The sequence below is a fragment of the Manacus vitellinus genome, unplaced genomic scaffold (genome assembly GCF_001715985.3).
Source record: "Manacus vitellinus isolate BGI_N305 unplaced genomic scaffold, ASM171598v3 scaffold_2_pilon, whole genome shotgun sequence".
Classification (NCBI taxonomy): Eukaryota; Metazoa; Chordata; class Aves; order Passeriformes; family Pipridae; genus Manacus; species Manacus vitellinus.
In genome coordinates, this window is record NW_021940208.1 from 4,720,637 (window position 1) to 4,741,980 (window position 21,344).

Below are 21,344 nucleotides of genomic sequence, written 5' to 3' on the forward strand. Positions count from 1 at the left end.
AAGACAGAATTCCTGAAAGGGTAAAACAGAGACATTCTTCCAAATAGACTTATAATTTACTCCATCCCCGACTACCTCATCCATATTAGTGACTGTGAAATTGGACTGCAAGGCGAAATATTTATTAAAAACTGGTCAGATAGATACAAAAATAAAAAAGAAAAGGGATTTTAAAGACAGAAAAGAAGATTTAAAAAATCAGGTTGATTCATTTGCTTTCAGTGTATATGTTTGCATTGCTTGTCTCTCCCTAAAATCCTGAAATGTAGCTTGTGAGGTCTGAATCACAGAAAGAAAATTGTGCTCCTTTCAGTTATTACACAAAGAACCTTGACCAACCACTCCACTGCTTCCATCTGCAGCAGGACAGATGGGGGCTGGGGGCTGCTATTGCTCACTTTGAGGGTCTCTGAGCCATGAGGCTGACACAGAAGGGGACCACGAATTTCCTCTTCAAAACCAACTTATTCTTTACCCTTTAGTCTACTTTACCTCTAAATATGCTGTTTGACTATAGGAGGAAATACAGCTTTTCACTTCCCTAATCTCTTTTACAGCTCTAGGAAAGCAAACCTTTGTTTAAATGTTAAGTTCTTGGTCTTTTGGGTAGTCATGAAGATTCTGGCTTAATGCTGCTAATTACAGTGCATTTAATTGCTAGGTTTAATATGGTAGCTGCTTTTCTTGGGCTACACGTCGATGTCTGAACAAGAGAAAAGAGATAAATGAATGAGTGGGCAGCAGACACTTGTCTCAGAGGAAACAGCATTCAGGTGAGGGTGTACCAGACTCCTACCTACTGTGGTTGAAGAAAAAGGATCAGACTGCTCATACAGGCTGAGGTTGCACAATTGTGCTCTGAAAGTACTTTTTCACATGCTTATTTTTCCCCTGGAGAAGAGGTTTGCACATTTATATTACATTTATTTTCCACAGTTTTGTCAAAAGTTATAAAGTAGAGCTATTCTAGATAGAATAGTTTTGTCTGATTAATTTTTCCCTGAAGCAGCAAAATTAAGCAAAAATGAATTTAGAGCATATTTCAGGTCTGCAAAATTTCATATCCTAATTTATGTTACAAGAACTTCACTAGTTGGACTTTTACTAACAGAGAAAAAGGCATACTAACCCACACCACACAGCACACTTTTAGGAGGGGAACCACTACATACTCTGCAGTGAGATTTTTCTTCACCCATCAGACACTTTTACAAATCTCACAAACGATGTCTTTTTAAATTATTGAAAAGAACTCATTTTCCTCAGATCATCTATCTTGCTTTAATTTTCCTTCAGCAGTAGTTGCCCTTTTTAGTTGCTAACTAGATTTTCTTCAGATGTATTGCTGAGTTTCCTATCAGCCAAATTACTTTGAGGACTTCCTGGAACAAACGGTCCTCCACATTCTTTGTCCCTCCTTATCCTCATTTCTACTACTCATCTTCTACTTAGCTCATTTGCTGACCCATCTCTTAGATTCTGAATCAATAACAATTTCCTCAAATCCATCTCCTCAGGAGCTAAGTAGGTATCTTATTAGGAGAGGTGATTGGTGATAGAGAATATCTGTGCTGTTCTGAGAAGAATGGGCGCTGGCTCTTCTGCCCTCTTGCAGAGCCTCACTTGAATTGCTTGTGATCATCACACTGCTAGAAGTGGTGTCCTCCCCTTATCACCTTCATCTGGACATAACTCTGTGGTCGTGGCATGCTTCAGGGGCACAGCCTGAGGCATCCTGAGGCACAGACTTTCATGTCACAGAACAGAGTGAATTCTGAAAATGCAGGATGTGGTTCTTCATCTTTGCAAGGACATTAAAGCATGTAATTATCAAGTCCTGATCATACTCAAAAGAAGATGGAAACTCTGTGGCATGCTCTAGATTTCCCATCTCTTTGCTACAGATATTGTAACAAAGTGAAGATTTTCTATTATTTCTGTAAATCCTTGGCTGAACTAAGTGTCTAAGATCCATGTGGAGATTAAATCAGACTGATAAATTTTGGCCATGTTTCTTCAGCTGGACAGCTGAAAATCTGCATCATGACTAGAGCCTAAGGAAACATTTCCACTTCTGATAGATTTTTTTATTCGTTGTGTCATCATCATCATCATGGCTAGGCTTCGCAAATGAAGATTTGGGAAAGGCTCTATCCACATTTGTTACAAGCACACTGGTGGCTAATGAGGCCAGTACGAGATAGACATGTCTGATTGCAAAAGGCACAGCAGAAAGACTCCTTAGGTGGTATGTTCTGCAAGACATGATTCTTTCTGCGTTGTCTTTTCTCCTTGAGAGTGATCCTGCGTGCGTTCTCAAAGGCATCAGCAGCGTTACAGATGGTGTGTCTCCAGACCTCCTGATTAGAGGCCAGAGTAGACCAGTTATGGTGATCAATATGGCCAAGGCTGAGATGTTGCTTCAGGGAGTCCTTGAATCTTTTCTTCAGGGCTCCTCTCATGCGGCAGCCAGTGGCAAGTTCACCATAAAGCAAGACCTTAGGGAGGCGGTGGTCCTTCATCCTTGAGACGTGCCCTGCCCAGCGCAGCTGTGTTCTCAGCAACATGGCCTCAATGGTTGTGATTGGTGCTTGTTCTAGAACAGATGTATTGGTCACATAATCTGACCAGTGGATGTTTAGGATTGTTTAGGATTGTACGGAGACAGCGTTGATGGAAGATATTCGTTGTGTATAACTATGTCATTTAATACAAAGGGAATTTAACTTTTTTATTTTTTTCAATCACACATGGTAGTTAATAATATAGTAAATCTGATACACCATATGCATATATGAATGTATGAAGCAGATGAATGTCCCAGCAATTTCTTGAAGATCAGTACTGCCAATGGAATGTCATTTGGAAGCTAGAGACATTGAGCAAACCATTTTTATCTCTTTATACCTCTATTTTCCCTTTAGAATCATAGAAACACTGAGGTTGAAAAAGAACTCTAAGATCATTAAGTCCAACTGTTAACCCAGAAACACTTTCAGGGCGCACTTCCCTGAGCAGCCTGTTCCAATGCCTGACAATTCCAATGTCCTCATCCTTTCCCTTCTCCTCTCCTTTAAGTAGGAAAAGTCTCATTGTCTTGCACTTGGAATCACAAATTCTCTGCAAAACTTCTGCCTTTTGCTCTTTAGTTTTGTACAATAACTATATCATAATAATAAATAAATCAAGAGGAAATTCCCTTGTCTAAAGGTAAAAAGTATGTAATGCCTGTATCCATGTATCTCAACATTCTTCTACCCCAAAACAGAGTATGTATGTCCCAACTGCCACTTAGTAACCATCCCCAATTGCTGTCACCAACGTCATACCTGAGTCTCACTCAAAAGTATTAGTTGATGTAAGATAAAATAATGCCAGCAGGCAAAAAGAAAGAATAAAATTATCAAGTACTATGGTACTGTTCTCTGAACCCATTTTATTTAGGACAGTTACAGTCAATATTCATAATTTCAGTTGCAGCTAATAGTTTCTATTTTATTATGAAAAATCATGTGACTTAGCATTAAAATACTTAGTTATTCCGAGAGGTGTTTTGGAATCCTTGCAGATGAAAGGTATCAGAAAAAAAATCATTGTAGAGAATTACCACAAAGGTTTTTTTCAAATATCAGAAACTAGTAGTCAAGAGGAGTAGGGTGAGTGTACAACATGAAAGAAAATGTCAGCTATTGGGTCTGAACATTACATAAAATGAGGAAGAGCTGAAAATCACTTACAACCAAACTGGTTTTATCTACACAATTAAAACTCCTATTTCCTTCTGAAATCTGTTCTTTAGTTATTCTGGTATGTGAATGTATTATTTATTCTCTAATGAATTTTATTTATGAGGGTATCTCCTGGTATATGCCCTATGGATTACAGATGCAATAAGGACAAACAGGTGAAGCCTAGCTGAACTCAATTAAGTTGAATAACAGTTAAGTTAAAATAACATTGTTTCACACTTAAAAGTCAACACACTCACCTTTTTATTTGAGGTTAAGTCCAATTCCTCAAGGTGCATGAGGTAAATATTTACTGAGCATTTAAAATGTTTTCCATGAATAAAAAAACTCTAGAATGCTACAAGCACTAGTGACTTGCCGTCTTTCATCTCTGTCACAGGCAGGCAATGCACTGCATAGTATGTCATGAGTGGAGTGTTTATTGAAGGATATTTTTTCCTCCCCTTGGGGCTGTATAGCATAATTTATCTGATGTGCACTCTCCTTGGCCACTCCATTTTCTGTTTATCTCAGTATAAAACAGGTGCTGTGAGGAATCCACAGCTTTCGGAAATCCCAACACTTTTGAAAGACTTCAATTGGAGATACCAGGAGTGAATCGGAATCAAAATGGAACAAAAAAAAAGCTAAGAGGAAATGGAAATGTTGTTTTCTTGTGGATTCCTATAAAGCTACTGTGTGGTTTTGGGACTTTAGTTCCTTCTGCACATTTGGAAATGAAACAAAATAATTCTTCACTTAACAAAACAAGGGGTAAGCAAAATGCATTTGTGGTGTAAAAAAAAAGTATTCATTAATAGATGGAGGTTTTTCTTGTGAGCCCATGGCATTCCAATGACAGGTACTTTCACTGCTCTTGAAGTGTCCTTTCATAGCCTTCTCAGTTGAATGGTTAATCCGGAGCAACTCCAGGATCAGATGATGAATAAAAGTATAAATCTTATCCTAGTTCATTTTCCTGCATAGCTTCACAAGAGAGATTAGTTTCATGAGCCTTCTTTAATTTCAGATGTAGTTCTTTCCCCTTAGAGCTCTGAACCATTTTCAAAATCTTGTTAAATATCTTTCCCCCCTATAGAAATGATGTACAAAAAGGTCCCCAACATAATCTGCTTATAAGATCTGGGTTTGTAGTGGTGTCGCATCCATCCCATGTCAGTGCCTTACACTGTTGTCTAAGGAACCACCAACAACCCTAGCTCTGGACCAACAGTTAAATATTCACAGCCAACAGAGCCAAACAGCTGAAAACAAGAGAGCACACAGCGCATCAAAGTCCAGGAAAATGGAGCTTTAAATCCCTACAGGAACTTAGGCCATCAATGGACAATGACATTATTGTCTTGCATTACTTTTACCACAAGAAGCCTTCTTGCAAGTTCCCTGTTTTTTCTTTTGCTTTTTTCTTTTACCTCTGTTGCAAAGCCTAGAGATTAGCCCATAGTGGAAGAAAACGTTTGTGAGAATGAACATATTTGTGGAACATAGCCACTCCACACCTTCCCACACTCTACGCATGATTCTTGCTGCACAGCAGATAAAGAAAACACTCTGCTATACTGACTAAGGGTAGGTCAAAGACAAACAAAAGTCCTCAGTAGGTAAAACTAGTTAGTTTTTTGTGGGGATGTGGGGGTGGTTGGTTTTTTGTTGTGTGGGGTTTTTTTTTAATACCAATTTGGAACCAAATCTATTGAAAAGATACAGGAGGCTCCAACATCCTTGGGATCTCTGAAGTGCAGAACCGCATGTAGAGAGACTATACCCCTTCAGCTGTCCTTGTCTGATGCAGCCACAAGAATGCTTTGGTTGGATGATGGAAAGTGCCATTAGTTTACACCTGTCCCCAGCAGTTACTGGCTGGGGACTTATTAATCTATGGCTGAGTAGTCACTTCTCAGTCACTACCTTGGAACCACTGTGAATAAATAGAAAGGATAGAAAAAAAATGCCTGCACTTTTTCTTTCTTTGTAAACACTTCCAGTTCATACTACATTTTTTACAATTAAATTGTATAGCACTGCCACAGGTATGGATACACCCAGAATGGTCTGGTAGAATTAAGGATTTTTGTTTTGACTTGAAAGACTTTACAGTTTAGATTTCTAAGAAAGGATATCACTTTCAGTTTACTGAATGAAAGTCATATACTGAATAACAACTTTCTTATAATTACTCATGACAACTCCCACTGCAGCTATGAAAAAAAAACAAACAACAGTAAAAAGACTCTTATTTGCAATCTGTAATTCCTGAGGTCCTTATTCATAAAAGCATCTCAAGGCCTAAATTTAGTACTGCTGTACATAAAAAAATACCATACAAAATTAAGTATGATTTGGAGTCTGGAGCAGTTCAGGTTCAACATATTTTTTAAAAATGATGCTTATGTACTTCTACATTTGAATGCTGTTGCAGAGAGTTGGCAATTTGTATTTAGGACAAAAGTAGACAGCAAAGGTCTTGTGGTACCAGATTCAGCTAGAGATAACAGAGGTGACATTTGCTCCAACCTGCTATAAAAAGGTTACAAGTAGGCTTTTCCACTAAAGCTAGTCAAAAAGAGAGTCTTTGTACTAGCCCTTTTCTATAACATGATTTCTCCATGCTACTGAAAATGTCCACATTACAAAAAAGTGACCAAAGAAGGTCTCTTTTTTTTTCTCTGTTAACTATAGAGACAATCCTGATGGCTACAATGAGTTGTCTAAATTGTAGACATCTAAAAATGCTTAAGTGAGCCTCACCTTGAGGACTGTGGTCCCTTTGGGTGTCAGTACAGAAAACGACCAAGATAGTCCATGGAAGGGCCTACAGATAAAATGTATTTGAAAGGAGACTGTTGCCATAAATCAGAGAAAGAATTAAGACATTCACGTCTGAAAATGCCAAAATGTAGGCTGGTCGCAAAGAGGAAGGGCAGAGACAAAAGCTGCTATTGTTGCCTGTTGCCTGAGCTTTCCCAAGGGGAAAGGACATCTGTGTGCAACAGGTCAGATTGGGAACAGTGGCTGGTGTCCTGACAGTTAGTGAGACAGCTGTCAGCACAGTCCTTGAAAGTTTCCCTGAAGCTCTCACTAGAACTTCTGGTTTCACAGACACCATTTTACAAGCGTTCCTGTAGAATTGATGCTTGAGACACCATGAGATCATCCTTCTAATAATGTACTGAAAAGGCAGTGCATTACATTAGTTGACTCCTGGTGTACTCCATTTTGTGCTCAATACATCATTTTTCCTGTCTCATTTAGGATCCACTTGTTGAATAAAGGGTAAGTGTAAAGATCTCATTAGGTTTACATCAGTATCATTACTTTTCTAGTAATTACTAGCCCAAGGTCTTTTCCTTCTGGTGAACACATTTGAGCGAATTTTCCTTTTTCCCTTTGGTGGTTCAGAAAGGAAACACTGATGTTGAGCTAAGAGGAAGGATTACCTACATATTCCCTTTAGGACAGTATGCACATGTCAGCACATTGTCTCAGAAAGGAAAGGTTTCTCTTTGTTTTGGGAAGATCTATTTCAGGTCCAGCCAGAGGCCACATCATCAATTCTTAACACAGAGTTACTTGAATGAGACATAGCTTCAGGCTGTATATGCACATGATGCATTTTAAACTGCAGTGAACAAAATGGGTGATATAAATCAAAGGTTTATGTGTCAGTCTTCCCTTACACAAAGATGTTTAAACTAGACAAGCAGACTTGTGTTTACCTGGTGTGTCATAAGAATGATACATAGAATACATACTGCTATGACCCAGTTGACACTCTTTCTATCTTTTAGATATGCGCAGGTATAGGAGAGACCACAAGTACATGCTTTATGTATACTTGACTGGACTGTCTTCTTTTTTTTCCCCTACTCACTAAAAAGGCTGGCTATAATTGCATGGTATTACTCACCTGCCCAGCAGCAAAAATTCTCCAGCAAGTCCCAGGCGTCTCATAGCCATTAAGAGACCTCTCACAGTCATGCCTTCACAGAAGCAAGCAACCACTCTTGCCTTGGGCAGGTGGCTCCGAAGCTTTCGCAGCAGCTTGTCAAAGCTCTGTTCGCCAGCATTGCTATAGATCTTGTAGGAATGTGCAATGCAGATCCCTTCCTTGGCTGCCATATCTTTGAAAGCTTCCATTCCACTTTCGCCATAGTTTCCTAAATACAAACAGAAACATAGATGCATATATCAAAATTTGCAGTAGCTTTTCCTTCACAAGCATCAGATATTTTAAAGAATATGTTACATATCTGCACAGAGATCACTGTACCAATCTTAGCAAAATCATATTAACATTTTAATTACTCCGTTTTTCAAGACAAGATCAACAAATTTTCCCAGAAAACTCACTTGTCTTTAAGAGCCTGTATCTCTGCTAAAACCAAAGGCTGTTAAGTGCCTCACTACCTGTGAGGATCTGGTCCACAATATGTAAAACAATGTATGTATAAATTACAATCTCTTCTGATTAAGCTGAGTAAACTTGGTCAAGTGCTCTGGGGTTTACTTCAGGAAATTAAAAAATATATGTTGAGAATAATTTTTTAGGTGTAATATTTTAAATATAAGCAAAAAACCAAAAGGATAATAACATCACCCTCTTCATAATGCAATCTGAAATGCAATATTTTTTTAGTTATAGTTTCTTAGTTATAGTTTAGTTATATTCCTTCAACTTATTTTGTTGAAAGAAGAACTTCTGCTGGAGAATGAGTGACAAAATTGAGGATTAGCATTACAGGGATCACAAGACCACAGATGAACTAAAGGTGCTTTTGGTGGTTTTTCTGGGGGTATTTTGAATTAAATGTCTATCAATGGGAAACACTTCATATTTTTTTTAATCTATTCTTCCTCTATGGGGGTAAACTGGTAACAGATATTAACAGACAGATACATTTATTTTCTTTATTCTGTATCATCACAGAAACTTTCTTTACTGCCAGGCCTACAACAAAGTCATAATGCTTTAACAGTGAATATACTGATACCACTGACAGTCCTCCTGACCAGGATTGTATCTCTGGTTCCCCGTGCTTCTCCATCTGGCTGTTGAAATCTGTTTCATATCTCATTTAAATAAGAAGGCCTTTAACTCAGGAAATACTTCTCGAAAATATTGTCTGAACCCCTCAGTAATAGTCCACAGAAACATAATCAGTAAATTAATTAATAAAACTGTGAGTGTAGTCATGCTGTTGAAAGGAACTTCTGATCCTTCACACATTTGCTAGCTCACAAATCTATAAGAAAAATGCTCTCTCTTACCAGCATAGTTGCAAGTACATAGAAGCAGTGACAATGAAAATGCATGTGAAGCACTGAGAGTCAGGCATGTGGATTTGGACTGCCATCTGATTTTTTGACTTTGGACATTAGAGCCATCAGACATTCAGCTTGCCCATCTGGGGATTCATCCCTATCACTGGTGCTAAAGCTCAGAGGCTTTGCTATGCTCAGCACTGAACATGAATGTAAATAAAGTCTTCAGTTTGAGGATCTTGCCATCTGAATAGCCAAAAGAGACAAAGAGCAGAAGACAAGAAATAACATTATCTTCCTTTTACATCAGGAATGAATCACTGAGACTTTGAGACTGGTAAATTTCCAAATTGCATCCAACTAGAATGGCAACTTGAATGCAGATCTCCTTAACTATTAGGACTTTCATTTTCCTCCCTGCTGTGATTAGGCCTAATGGAAAACATATTACTATGTAAATTGTGTCTTCACAAAATGCCATTGGATTTTTAAACTCAGTTGCAGTGCTTCCTGTGAGTTTTATATCAGGTGCACAGTGCTTCCCCATGTGTCATGCCCTTAGGGCAAATTGTTTCCTGTGATACATGAGCATCAAGTGATTCTCATGAGATGCTGAAGCAGTTCAGCCAGAGGTCATAAACATAGTGTCTCATGAAATATGTATTATAGCCTCCAAAGTTAGTCTGAAGGAAAAATGGGGGTCAGTCATATTTAATTCCCAGCAGACTCTGAGGCCTTCTAAAATAAAATTAAGCTGAGAGGCAATGCACTACTTTGTTTAAAATTATTCTCATTTAGGTCAATCTGGATCAACATTAAATGTTCTGTTTCACTTTTCTAATATAAAACAAAAAGGAAAAAGTGACCCTATTAATCTTTGCCATAGAAGGTGAAAGTTTGAGGAAAAACTGTTCCATAGAGTATCTTAAAGAGATTGAAATTCTGAAGACCTCCTCTTCTGTCAAAAAATTCTCAATAGAAAATTCCTGTCCAGATCTAATTGAATTACAGAACTGTATAACTTCAGTGCTCCATATACTGCAGTCTTGGTTTGAAAGTGTTATAAGCATACAAACTGTTATCTTGAGACTTGCTATAAAGCTGAGAGTAGGTATAATTACAGTACCGAAAAATTGTAGGTCTTCCAAGGACTGTGAAGTGCATCAATTCTTTTCCAAACAAATAAAGTCTACTCTGGCACAAACATCATGATTTCATCAAGTATGAAGACAGGGAGATTTTGTGAAACCATATAGAATGTTATGTGCCATCCAAAATCACAGGAAACTTTAAACTACCAAGGGTACTTAGCAAAGTGTTAGGTTCTCAATATTTGGAAGAGAAACATCCTGGTAGTCCAAATACAAGAGTGACTGAGCTCTCAAACTGGGAAAACTACAGCTCTATAACATGACCTCAAGGGAGATTTGATGAAAACACAAAGCAGTTTTGCTTCAAGACACTCATACAAATGTATCAGTGGTACTCTTATCTTGCTGATTAAACTCTACTTGATTAATTATTCATAGTGAATTCTCCTGTTGTGCAAGAGGTTTGATGAGGTACATATATTTAGTTTGAGCTATACTGTGGGGGTAATGAACACTCCTTGACAGAAAAAGAAAATATTTTTTTGTTAAACTCCTTTGCACGACATATTAGGATAAATTTTCTGTGGGCTATCTTTCTTCCTGAATAAAACCTGTATGTGCATGAACATATACATGTAGCATTGAGGGAATGAGGGTGTGAAAATGGTAAGTTAGATTATATCATTTTCCTGAGGATGAGATGTGAGGTTCACAGTGGAAGAGGATCTCTGTGCTTTACGTATGGAACTGTCCTCCTCACGGACATTTCATTCTTGTACTGTGGCATACCCATAGCAATATCACCAAAATTGCCACAGCAAGAGTAAGTTTTTGCTGATGGGGCAGTTCCCATTGTTCAACCAGGTCTATGACACTAGAAGAAGGATATAGGGACTTCAGGATTTGCACACGTGGATGGACAATGGTGATGTCTTATGCAGCCCACTCTGAGAAGGAGTTTTTTAGTTTCACTTCCAAGTGAAAATTAATTCAGAACTCCTAAACTGGAAACAAAGTAACATCTTCTGTAAGTACCCTGTGATGAAAATTACCTACATACTGGGAATTTATCCATTCAGCTATTTGGTTCCCAACTCTAAATTTAAAGATCCTAAGGAAACATTAAACAGAAGGTTTACTTTTTCTTGTTTAGTTCCAGTTCAGCAGAAGACTTGGCAAACAATACAGGCTGAAGCTCATGTATGGCCAATTTATATTCAGCTCCTCTTCCCCCACCAAATGCTTTTCAGCATTTGGAAACAGACATCTCTATCTGTAACTGGTTCTGCTGGTGGAGGTATCAAAATTTTTTAGTAGATGTTCCTGTCCCCTTGAAAGTTTGTCTGTCTGTGGTGTAATCAGAACTGTTAGCAGTTGATGACTTTTGTAAAATATTCTCACGGAGACAACTGGCTGCTGGGTTCTTTTAAAACATCAGCCTGAATCCTGCATGTTGTCTACCTGAATGTCTGGCCCTAAACCCAGTTCAAAAAATACTCCCATATGGTGCAGCATGTTTTTTAAAAAAAAGAAAATCAATTACATCATCATGCAAAAAACTTATCTGTGCTTCGGAGCTGGAATTTTGTTCAAAACTCAAGCATATGTGTCCCCACCTACAATCTAACTATAACAATCTGTTAGTTCCACTTCCCATGAATCAGTACTAGAAACTATTAAGAAGCTTAAAAAGAACAGATTGTGCTTTTTTCCAGATGAAGCTTAATATAGTACAGCACATAATAATACTTCAATCTGATAGAAAAGGGTCAGGCAAACTGCAGGCTGCTCTTGCTGCTCCTCCTGCTCAGTAATTGAGCCAATTAAACTACCTAACCATAAATCGTTAAGATCTTATGTGAATTACACAGGAAAACAACATTTTTATTCTTAAAATAATTAACAAAATGCGTGGACATCTGCTCTATCACATTAAAAGTTATCAATATGATATAAAAAGTCTCTACAGCCAAATGGAATAATGGACTACATTTCCTCCTGCCTAGTCATTTTTGGAGTGTCACACATTTCTTTTTGAATACAGGAGCTTTTTATCAATAACTGTACATGCAAATTGTTATCAGATAGTTGTTTGGTCTAAAAGAGAGTTTCAGCGAGCATAGATGAGCATCAACCTTTAGGAGAGATTTAGGATGTAAAATTGCTTCTGGCAGGACACAGTAAAAATTCACAAAGTAAAAGAAATGGAGCCTCGACTGAAAGAGAAGAAATGCATTATGTCATTCATTAGACTGGTAATAATCCTACCTGTCACAAAGCATATTTATTTAAGCAGACATGCTATCATTATTTCTAGAGAAAAGGAAGAGCACACCAGAATAATATTCTGGGCTGTATCTGAGCCACAGACAAGAAGTCAAGTCAGGTTAAATTTCGCAGTATATGTTTTGCAAGCAATATAGGGAAAACAGAGTTTCATTTTTTTACTAGCTTTCCTTTGCATCAAAAGGATGAACTTTGCCAGAAATACCAAAAAAATATAAATGTATAGTTGTAAGTATAATTTTGAAAATGCATGTGGGAGTAATAGGAGATATTTATGAAAGGTAACATGTTGGTTGATTATGAGGATGATCTTTCTGAAAGTTGAGGATATGGGGTGTAGAATAATTTCCCAAATGGAAATTTTAGAGTGTCTTTGACTGTTACAATTCAAATTAATCATGGCAAAACACCAATAGTACCTGTTACTACTGGTACCTACTAGATATTTTCCACATTTAACTGTTGTGACTATGAGTCTTTTAAAGTACATCACTACTAAGAATAGGGACATAATATCAAATCTTTCAAGCAGCTAAAGCAGTCACATGTTACCGATCTAATATGATCAAAATCACAACCTTCTGGTGGATATGTCTGCAAATAGAACAGGACAATAGAGTGTTATTTCATTCTAAGGGGTACAAACCAAATGAAATCAAAACACATATGCCTGAAATTCTGGAGTTGTCTATGTGTGTTAAAAGAAAAAAGAAAATAAAACCCAACTTGTTTTCGTTTGATCCAAATATTTTATTTAAATTATTTTTAAATGGAAATTCAGTTTCTCTGTTAAACATATATGTGTAAAACAATAAAGAATAAAAAAAAAAGCAACCCATTAAAATACCTTAAATTACAGTAGTTCCTCAAAATATATTGCACTTAAATATCTCCAACCAGATCTCTTCCATAACAATCACTTAAACTAATTTCTGACATTTGTAATACAACTACCCAAATGCTGCTCTGGTGAAAGGACACCTACCCAGAACAAGTCCCACCAGGTTTTTTTTAGCATGACACCATGCTGTATTTCCAGTGCTGTGCCTCATTTGGAGCCTCACTTTGAAACAGCTTCCTCATAAGGCTGCTCCAGGGTTGTGGCACAGAACAGCGTGCAGCCAAGGTGAAAGACCTCTTGATGAAAACATAGCCTGTTACATTAGATTTCACACCTGCAATTAGATCTCACACGGGAGTTGTTTTGCTGTGTGGTTATGGTCTTTGGCAGGAATTGTCAAGAAGTTTTATCTGTTGTTCCTCATGCAGTACCAAGTGGTAACATTTCTCCAATGAAATGACTTTTGAAGCAAAGCACTTGGACAATGTTGGTTGAGCTTGGAGAAGTATCAGAGAACTAGAAAACAGCAAAGGTGCGGCACAAGGCAAAAATTCCCTCAGTGATTAAGTAATGTACCTATTCCATCCTTAAAATTGCTATACTTGCCTTCCGTAAGCACAGAGAATCTCAAAGTGGTGTGGAGGATACAACCTAACATCTGACGCCTCATAGGGGACATAAACCACTGATGGCTGCAGTTAGATGTCTCCTTAGCTCTCTCTATGATAGCGGAGAACTCACACATCTGTTTTCTTGGGTATTAATCATTCCTATTCATACTGAAAGCTCTTCAAACAGCATTTACCTATTACCAAGTGCTAATAAAACTCAGACCCAAAAGAATTACCTATGTCCCTGATGGTTTGAGAGATTCAAAGATAACTCAAGATGTGTCAATATAAAAAAAAACATTAGTTATCATGACATTGCATGAGTTATGAGCTTAATTTCCTTTTCTGTGAACAATTTTGAGATTTTCAGGTTTTTACATTTGAGGAAAAGAAACATTTTCATAGTCACAAAAGTGTTAGCTAACCCCTCACTTCTAACCCTCTTAAAATTCAATCCACTGAAATAATGTGTTGAAAAGATCTTACAATATTTAACTTAGATATTGATCATTTTATCATTTGATATAAGCCTCATATTACTTTCTACAAGGTAAAATAAAACCAAATATGTATTATGAATCAAGAAACTATTTTTATTCAAAAAATAATTAACTAAACTGTTCAGAATTTAAAAATAAATTAAAGATGTTTAATTAAGAAATTAATTAACTCTTTTCTGTGATATTTTTAAGTTTCAGCTACTAGGTATTTTCTGACATCTAAAAGCACTTCGATTAGCTCTATTCATAAGGTATTTGTTAAAGTAACCAACTTTTAAATTATTTTAGAGAAGTAACATACAATACAGTTCAAGCATAACTGTACTTAATTAAATTAAATGAATCTGTTCATTATTTTCTAATCTAAGAGAGCTCATAAGTATCATTTTAATATCAAAGTTTCTCTTCTTTTTCTCCTCTTCTCTGGGCTATTTTGAAGTAAGAAATTAATTTCTCTTAAGATAATGATGACCTAGTTTCACAATTTAATGCACTTCACTTCTGTTTATTTTTAAATTATCACCTCATAACTTTAAAAGACTCATTTAAATACTGCTGTTATGTGAGCAAAGGGAACCCTGTGGAAACAGTTTTTTCTGTATGCTTCCTTTCATCCTTCCTGCTAACTGGCATGTCTGCGGCTTTCTGGCCTTGTCCACTGAGCAATGTTTGAAGTCCTACTTCACGCTAATGTCTACTAAAGGATTTTAAATTCAGCAGCTCTTGCAGAAACATGCTACCACCTCTGATTGCTCTGCTTGTTTTCAGATTGGAGAGAATAAAATCTTTCTGTATCTTCTGTTTCTGAAATTGCTCTTTCTATCTACCTGACTCTAAGATATGTCCCTTATATATTTCCTACGTCATTTCAAAGTGAAATCATTAATGATAGCACAATTCCGAGTGGACTCTAGGGGTGCTCTAAGTTTTCTTTCATTTTCCTTTAGGGTTATACACTCCATTTTTTGTTTGATTTTTCAGACAGAAATGAGAACACATGAGACTGACAGTACTGGACTGGAGGCTATTTCTTTCAGGAGAAAAATACTATGTCAGAAATGAGAGGACTTTGCAGTGGGAACTCTTTGGTCTAGGATTCTGTACCCTTCACTGTGAATTTCCCAGGAGTGCAGCTGCCTGGGGTTTATTCACTGGCATTTGGATCTATTCCCAGTTCTGGCTTCGGATATTAATTATTGTATTTCTCAAAAGACTTGGCCCCTTCTACAAATTAAAGACAGTACACTTCCATATATTCATAACCTGGAACATAGTTTTATGTAATATTAATTCTTAACGCTGCTGTGGTTTGTATCTGGTCTTTTATGAGGTCTTATTCTGCTCTGGCTGTAGGTGAGCAATACAAGTCATCCAGCAAAAAGAAGTGTAAGTCAGGGATTAGATAGATTCTGAAGGCCTTCAATTAATCTTGAGTTTTCTGGTAAATGCCTTTCTCTCTACCCTCTATCCTCATACATGAAATAGAAGTAAAAATGTTTTCCTGAGAGTGATGGTGCAAGAATAAATGTATTATAGGAAACTCACATAACTGTAGTAAAGAGAGTCACATTTATGGTGATCTGACTGAATGAAACATGACATTTTTGCCTCACAAAACCTCACATTTGCTTCATTTTAACAATGGCCACATCATGTTTATTGTAGTAATAATAACTCTGTTTGTCTAACAACCATTTAAAAAACAGCACCTGCAGTTTCTGAACAGTAGCTGAAGATGATGGCAAGGCTACTCTAAAGAGAGCACCTTACTTACACTTCAAATGACTATGCACATTCATACTCAGAACATTCATTTGGGAAAAGAATGAGTTTCGTGACTCTTCTGATATGAACTCTGAGAGAAGGGAGGTCTGTCAGGAAGCCATGAATATTTAGTTTGGTAACTGAAAAACAGGCTTATTGACTGAATTTCCCAGGAGTACTTGTCAAAAGATTTTGAAGGGGATAACATGAAGTTTCTTGGGGCATATTAATAATTCTTGGAGTATATTGTGTAAAATGAGAAGGCCTATACTGTGTGACCAGTTGCTTTCTTGTAGATGCCCCTCTCACTTTAGGAACATGTTGGATATTTTTTGCCTCTAAGTTGTAGATTACATCTTACCAGAATATTTGAAAAATGCATTTGAGTATTTTAGGGATATGGATAGTTTTTAAACTGTAACTTCAGAGGGTATTATTAGGACACTACCATCCTCAACTTTTGGATGCAGAAGCTGAAGAAGAAAATAGTAATACAACAGGGTTGAATGTAATCTTCTTTACTGTGTGGATGACCACATACTGGAAGAGATTGCTCAGAGAGCTTATGGAGCCGCCCTCACTGGAGATGAACAAGACTTGTCTGGATGCGATTCTGTGCCATATATCCTAGTATGACCCTGCTCGAGCAGGGAGGTTGGACCAGATGACCCTACTGTGGTCCCTTCCAACCTTACCCATTCTGTGATTCTGTGGTCTACTGATTTTCAGACTGAACCAACCCTCATCAAAAGCATAATTACTTATTAAAAAATTACAGAGTAAATTTTGGTTTAGAAGCTCCCAACAGTGGTGGAGATTTCACTGCTAGCTTGGACAGCCTGTCCCAAGCCAAACTAGTCTATTCATAAGTTTTCCTTCCCTAGTTCTTAATCTGTTCTTCTATATTCTCTTTTAATTTACACCTATTATATATTTTTTATCAAATAGGAGAATAGCTTCTCAAAATGATATTTTCAGAAGTCCTTGACAGTTTTTAATACAATCACCATGTGTCCACTTAATTTTTTTTATGTTTCTAAGACTAAACAAGTCTAGTTTTAATCTGATGATCCTGTTTCCACACTTTTCATTTTCTGGTTTTCTTGTGGGTGATTGTCAATTAGTTCATGTCCAACCAGGACGATGTACAGGTTTTTTCAAGATATAGTAGTTTTCCATCTTGTACCTGGCCTGGGTAGAGTAAAATTGAAAGGCTATTTCAAGCCTCTTAAACTTATTACTTCTTTGTACACTTTCAATAGGATATTTGCCATACCTAACAATGGAATGACACTGTTGACTCAGTTTTAACATTATACATTTTAATTATCTAGGTCTTGTTTTCTACAGAACTGCTTCTCAGTCAGTCATTCCTCATCCAGATTATTCTGTCCTAGCAGTGCCATTCAACATAGTACTGTGTACAGATTTAATAACCGTACTCTGTTTATTATAATTCAAATCAGTGTTGGAAATATCAATTAAAAATAGAATCAAAGCAGATCTGTAAAAAAACCATTGAACTTATGCCTCCTGTTAGAAAGCTAATAAGTGAGAGATACAGTTTTAATAAAGTTTTAAAGTCCTTTTTGTACCTAAAACAAAGGACTTTTAGATTCATGTCTTCAAAGTATGCTTAGGCCATTCATATGGGATAGTAAAAAATAATTTTAAGATACAGTCACTCATTCTTCACAAATGCTTTGAACTGGATGATAGGTTGGCTTATGATTTATTTTTTAAGAATACATTGTCCCTTCTTTGCAACACTAGAAGAAAATTACTCATTTCTTGCAAACAATTGTTTATTTTTGGAAGAAGTGAAATGCTGTTGGCCGAGCTCTTTCCTCAGTTTCTCTTTTGAGATAGGTAGTGTTACCTCATTTCATTTTTTTGGGATGTTATACATATGTCATATGTGCTTCCTAAGAATATTTTGTAAACTGTAGGTGATTGACTACTTTCTTTACCTTCTTTTATATGGCTCTGCACCAGTTGCGAATATTTAATAGTTTTATTGTGGAGTGGCTGATATCCCTTTCATTATTGAAGTTACATTTAAAACTGTTGACTGTTGACTAGTTTAAGAGTTGGGATATTATCTAATGCTTCATTATTGTAAATTGATGACTCTGCAAAACTAGTTAAGTTTCATTTTAAGCAGTTAGGGCAAAAATCAGCCTCTTATTTCAGTATGATTTAGGTGCCTGTTGCGTTCATATCTATGTGTCTGGATCCTAAGCCTCAGTTGAACCTTTCTCCATTCAAGTGACTCCATCACTACAAATCTGATTCTAGATTCTGTTATACAGTTCAAACAAACATTTACCATAAAGGCAAAGAAAGACAGCATCTCCATAATTGAGTTACATAACAGAATTTCACCTTGGATCCTTTCCTTGAGCCAGTTAGATCTAAAACTCATCTTCTATTCTTTATTGTTGGATCTCAAAATATAATATTGCAGAGAGAGATTTGAGTGGTCTTTGCAAAAAGTCGTGGGCTACAGAAGCTGGGAAAAACACTTTCTATTGACCTCATCTCTGTGGAATTTTTCTGCCTTCTCCTGCAGGATGTGAAGAGACTTTTTACATAATGTTATCACATGTCCTATTGTATCTGTTCCTCCCTGCATAATCCTGTCTCAAGAGATGTGAATGTCTTTCCCCCATGAAAATCCCCTAAGATAAAGTGGTTTTTCCCCTATGATGTATGTGTTAAGACCCCAAATTTGTTAACCTGGTTTTTCCCCTTACGTCATTCCCTGAGACCCTCTAATTGTAATAGTTAAAACCCCTTGTTGAATATGTAGACCCTAAACCCTTTAAATATGAACTTGTAAGTCCAATAAAGCATTCTAGTTTCTTACCTCCAAGCTGGGATCATCTTAGCTTTATTGACCTCCACACTTTATATAGGACATGAAGACCCCATTACATTCCTTTGCAGTTTGTCCCCCCAGTTATTCATCCTCAGTCTTAAACAGATTTTTCTCAAAGAACTTTCACATTGTCTTCGTAACAAATGAGTATTTTTCTTGTCAAATTAATTAAATGCTAGTTAAAAACCAGATCAGTTCTTGTGACAAACTTCTTTGATTTTTCATACCTCTTTGCATTTCTAATTGCCTCATCAATTGTAATGGTGTGTTTGCTTAAAACAGACCACAGCCGTGTTGAATGTCAATGTTATGAAATGCAGCAGCATTTACAACTGAGCAGATGAGCCACTGAACACACCACAGCTGACTGCTCAAATGGTACAAGGACTAATAGACCACAATGAGCAGGTATCACACTGTGTTAATCTCAGTGTAAAATAGATTTGACTTTAAGTAATGATGTTCCCACTTGGACCAGATTCCAAAATTAGTGCAGAAAGCAGCAAGCTCTCTGATCTGGTGCCAAGGCATCAGGCACTGGCTTGAACAGATGCTCCTTATGGAATTTATTGTATGAAAGAAGGAACACCAGTTAATCTGATTTATAAGGTTATGCATAATATTTCTGCACCACAGATTTCCAATTTGTTATGAGCAAACAGCTTTAATTCTCCAGTAAATATGTTTGGGAAGATTTGCACTGGGCTTTGTTGGTCTGTATACGAAGAACTGCTTTGCAGAGATTCCTCTCCACATAGCATGTGAATGATTTGTAATTCTGCAAAGTACATGAATAATGTAGGTAATTTTAACCAATGGCTTCTGTAAGCTGTATAAATTAGTAAAAATAACATTAACAAGGCTGGCAGGTGGAAAACTTCTGCAACAATGCCTGCTGGCCTCCAAGTGACAGGGTTCATCCCTGTGTGTGTTCCTGCATTAGGGAACTCGTGCATGTTTGTCCACTTATCATTAATATATATTGTAGCATTAATGACAATTGTTTTTCTTTTGGGTATAGTTCCTGCATAAAAGTTAATGTTGTTATGTTGATTTGAACACGGTATCATGTGTCCCCTCTCTAAGGCACAGCAGCTGGACTTATGACAGAGGGGAGGTGGTAAAGTGCCTCCAGCATTCTGAGTTATAGCAGAAAATAATCATGTAGTACTCAGCAACTAAGTAACAGGGGACAAATGGACAAACTAGAATTTTAAACCCTTGAGGAAGATTTTTGTTTGTGTCTGTGGAAAGGGTGGTCAGTATCATCTGTTGCAACTAGAACTTGATTACTGTTCAGAGAATCCAGTGACACTAATCCCTTTTTATTTCCATTTACAACTGTTCTGCCATTATCTACTTCACTGTAACGCATAGAATCCAGGATCAAAGGAGCATGATACATTGTATAATCACTGCAGATACAAATGAAAGACATTTTCAGTCTCAAAATGTTCAAAATGTGATAGAACAGGAAGCTGCAATGGTTGGAAAAAATGAAAATGAGTGGGAGATGGGAGAAACAAAAGAATAAAAGCAAAAAAAATGAATAAGTTTTGCAAAAAAGTCAGAATTTCTACTAAAGAAATCCTCCCTGAAAACAGAGAATAATAAGTCCATGGTGTGCCAGTAGGTGGATTGAAAAGCAAAATAAATGTAGTTGCTGCCTTGAAGGTGTGTTACTGATTTGTATTACACCTATTGTACTACTATTTAATAACTGTTCTGCTTATTTCCACTTCTGTTTCAAATTTCTTTCTTATAGCTGGATAGAAGGTATAGTCCTGAAGGATAGTCAGTGGCATCATTATGAAAGGTGAACTTTCTTGTGTCTTCTTCTGATTCTTCACCCAATCTTCTCTTCAGAAATCTACCTTCCATAAGTTTTTATTCCTCAACCATCCCTACCTATCCCTGAACCCTTTTTGTCCTGGTTTCAGCTGAGATAGAATTAATTTTCTTTCTACTGACTGGTGCAGTGCTGGCTTGGATACAATATGAAAATAATGCTGAGAGCACACTGATGTTTTTGTTATTGCTGAGCATGCTTATTTTAAGTTAGGAACTCTTCTGCTCCTCACCCCACCTCACCAGTGAGGAGGCTGGGGGTGCACAAGCAGTTGGGACCACAACCAGGACAGGTAACCCCAGCTGGCTCAAGGGATATTTCAAACTACATGGCATCATGCTAAGCATACAAAGCTGGGGGAAGTTGACCAGAGGGTGGTGGCTGCTGTTCAGAGACTGACTGGGCATCAGTCAGTGGGTGGTAACCAATTGCATTGTGCATCACTTATTTTATATTGTCTGTTATCATAAGTATTATTTGTCCATCTTTTCTCTCCTATTAAGCTGCCTT

The 21,344-nt window shown here is 37.0% G+C and overlaps 1 protein-coding gene across 4 annotated transcripts in view; it reads right to left on the reverse strand.

The window, feature by feature from the left end:
* The window catches only part of GRM5 (glutamate metabotropic receptor 5), a 238,295-nt gene that overhangs the window by 125,947 nt on the left and 91,004 nt on the right, over positions 1 to 21,344 (reverse strand). For all 4 annotated transcript variants that reach the window (XM_008928326.3, XM_018071431.2, XM_018071433.2 and 1 more), the window contains one exon: positions 7,657 to 7,906. In XM_008928326.3, the coding sequence (XP_008926574.1) occupies positions 7,657 to 7,906 (250 nt within the window). The remainder of the gene's footprint in view (positions 1 to 7,656; positions 7,907 to 21,344) is intronic.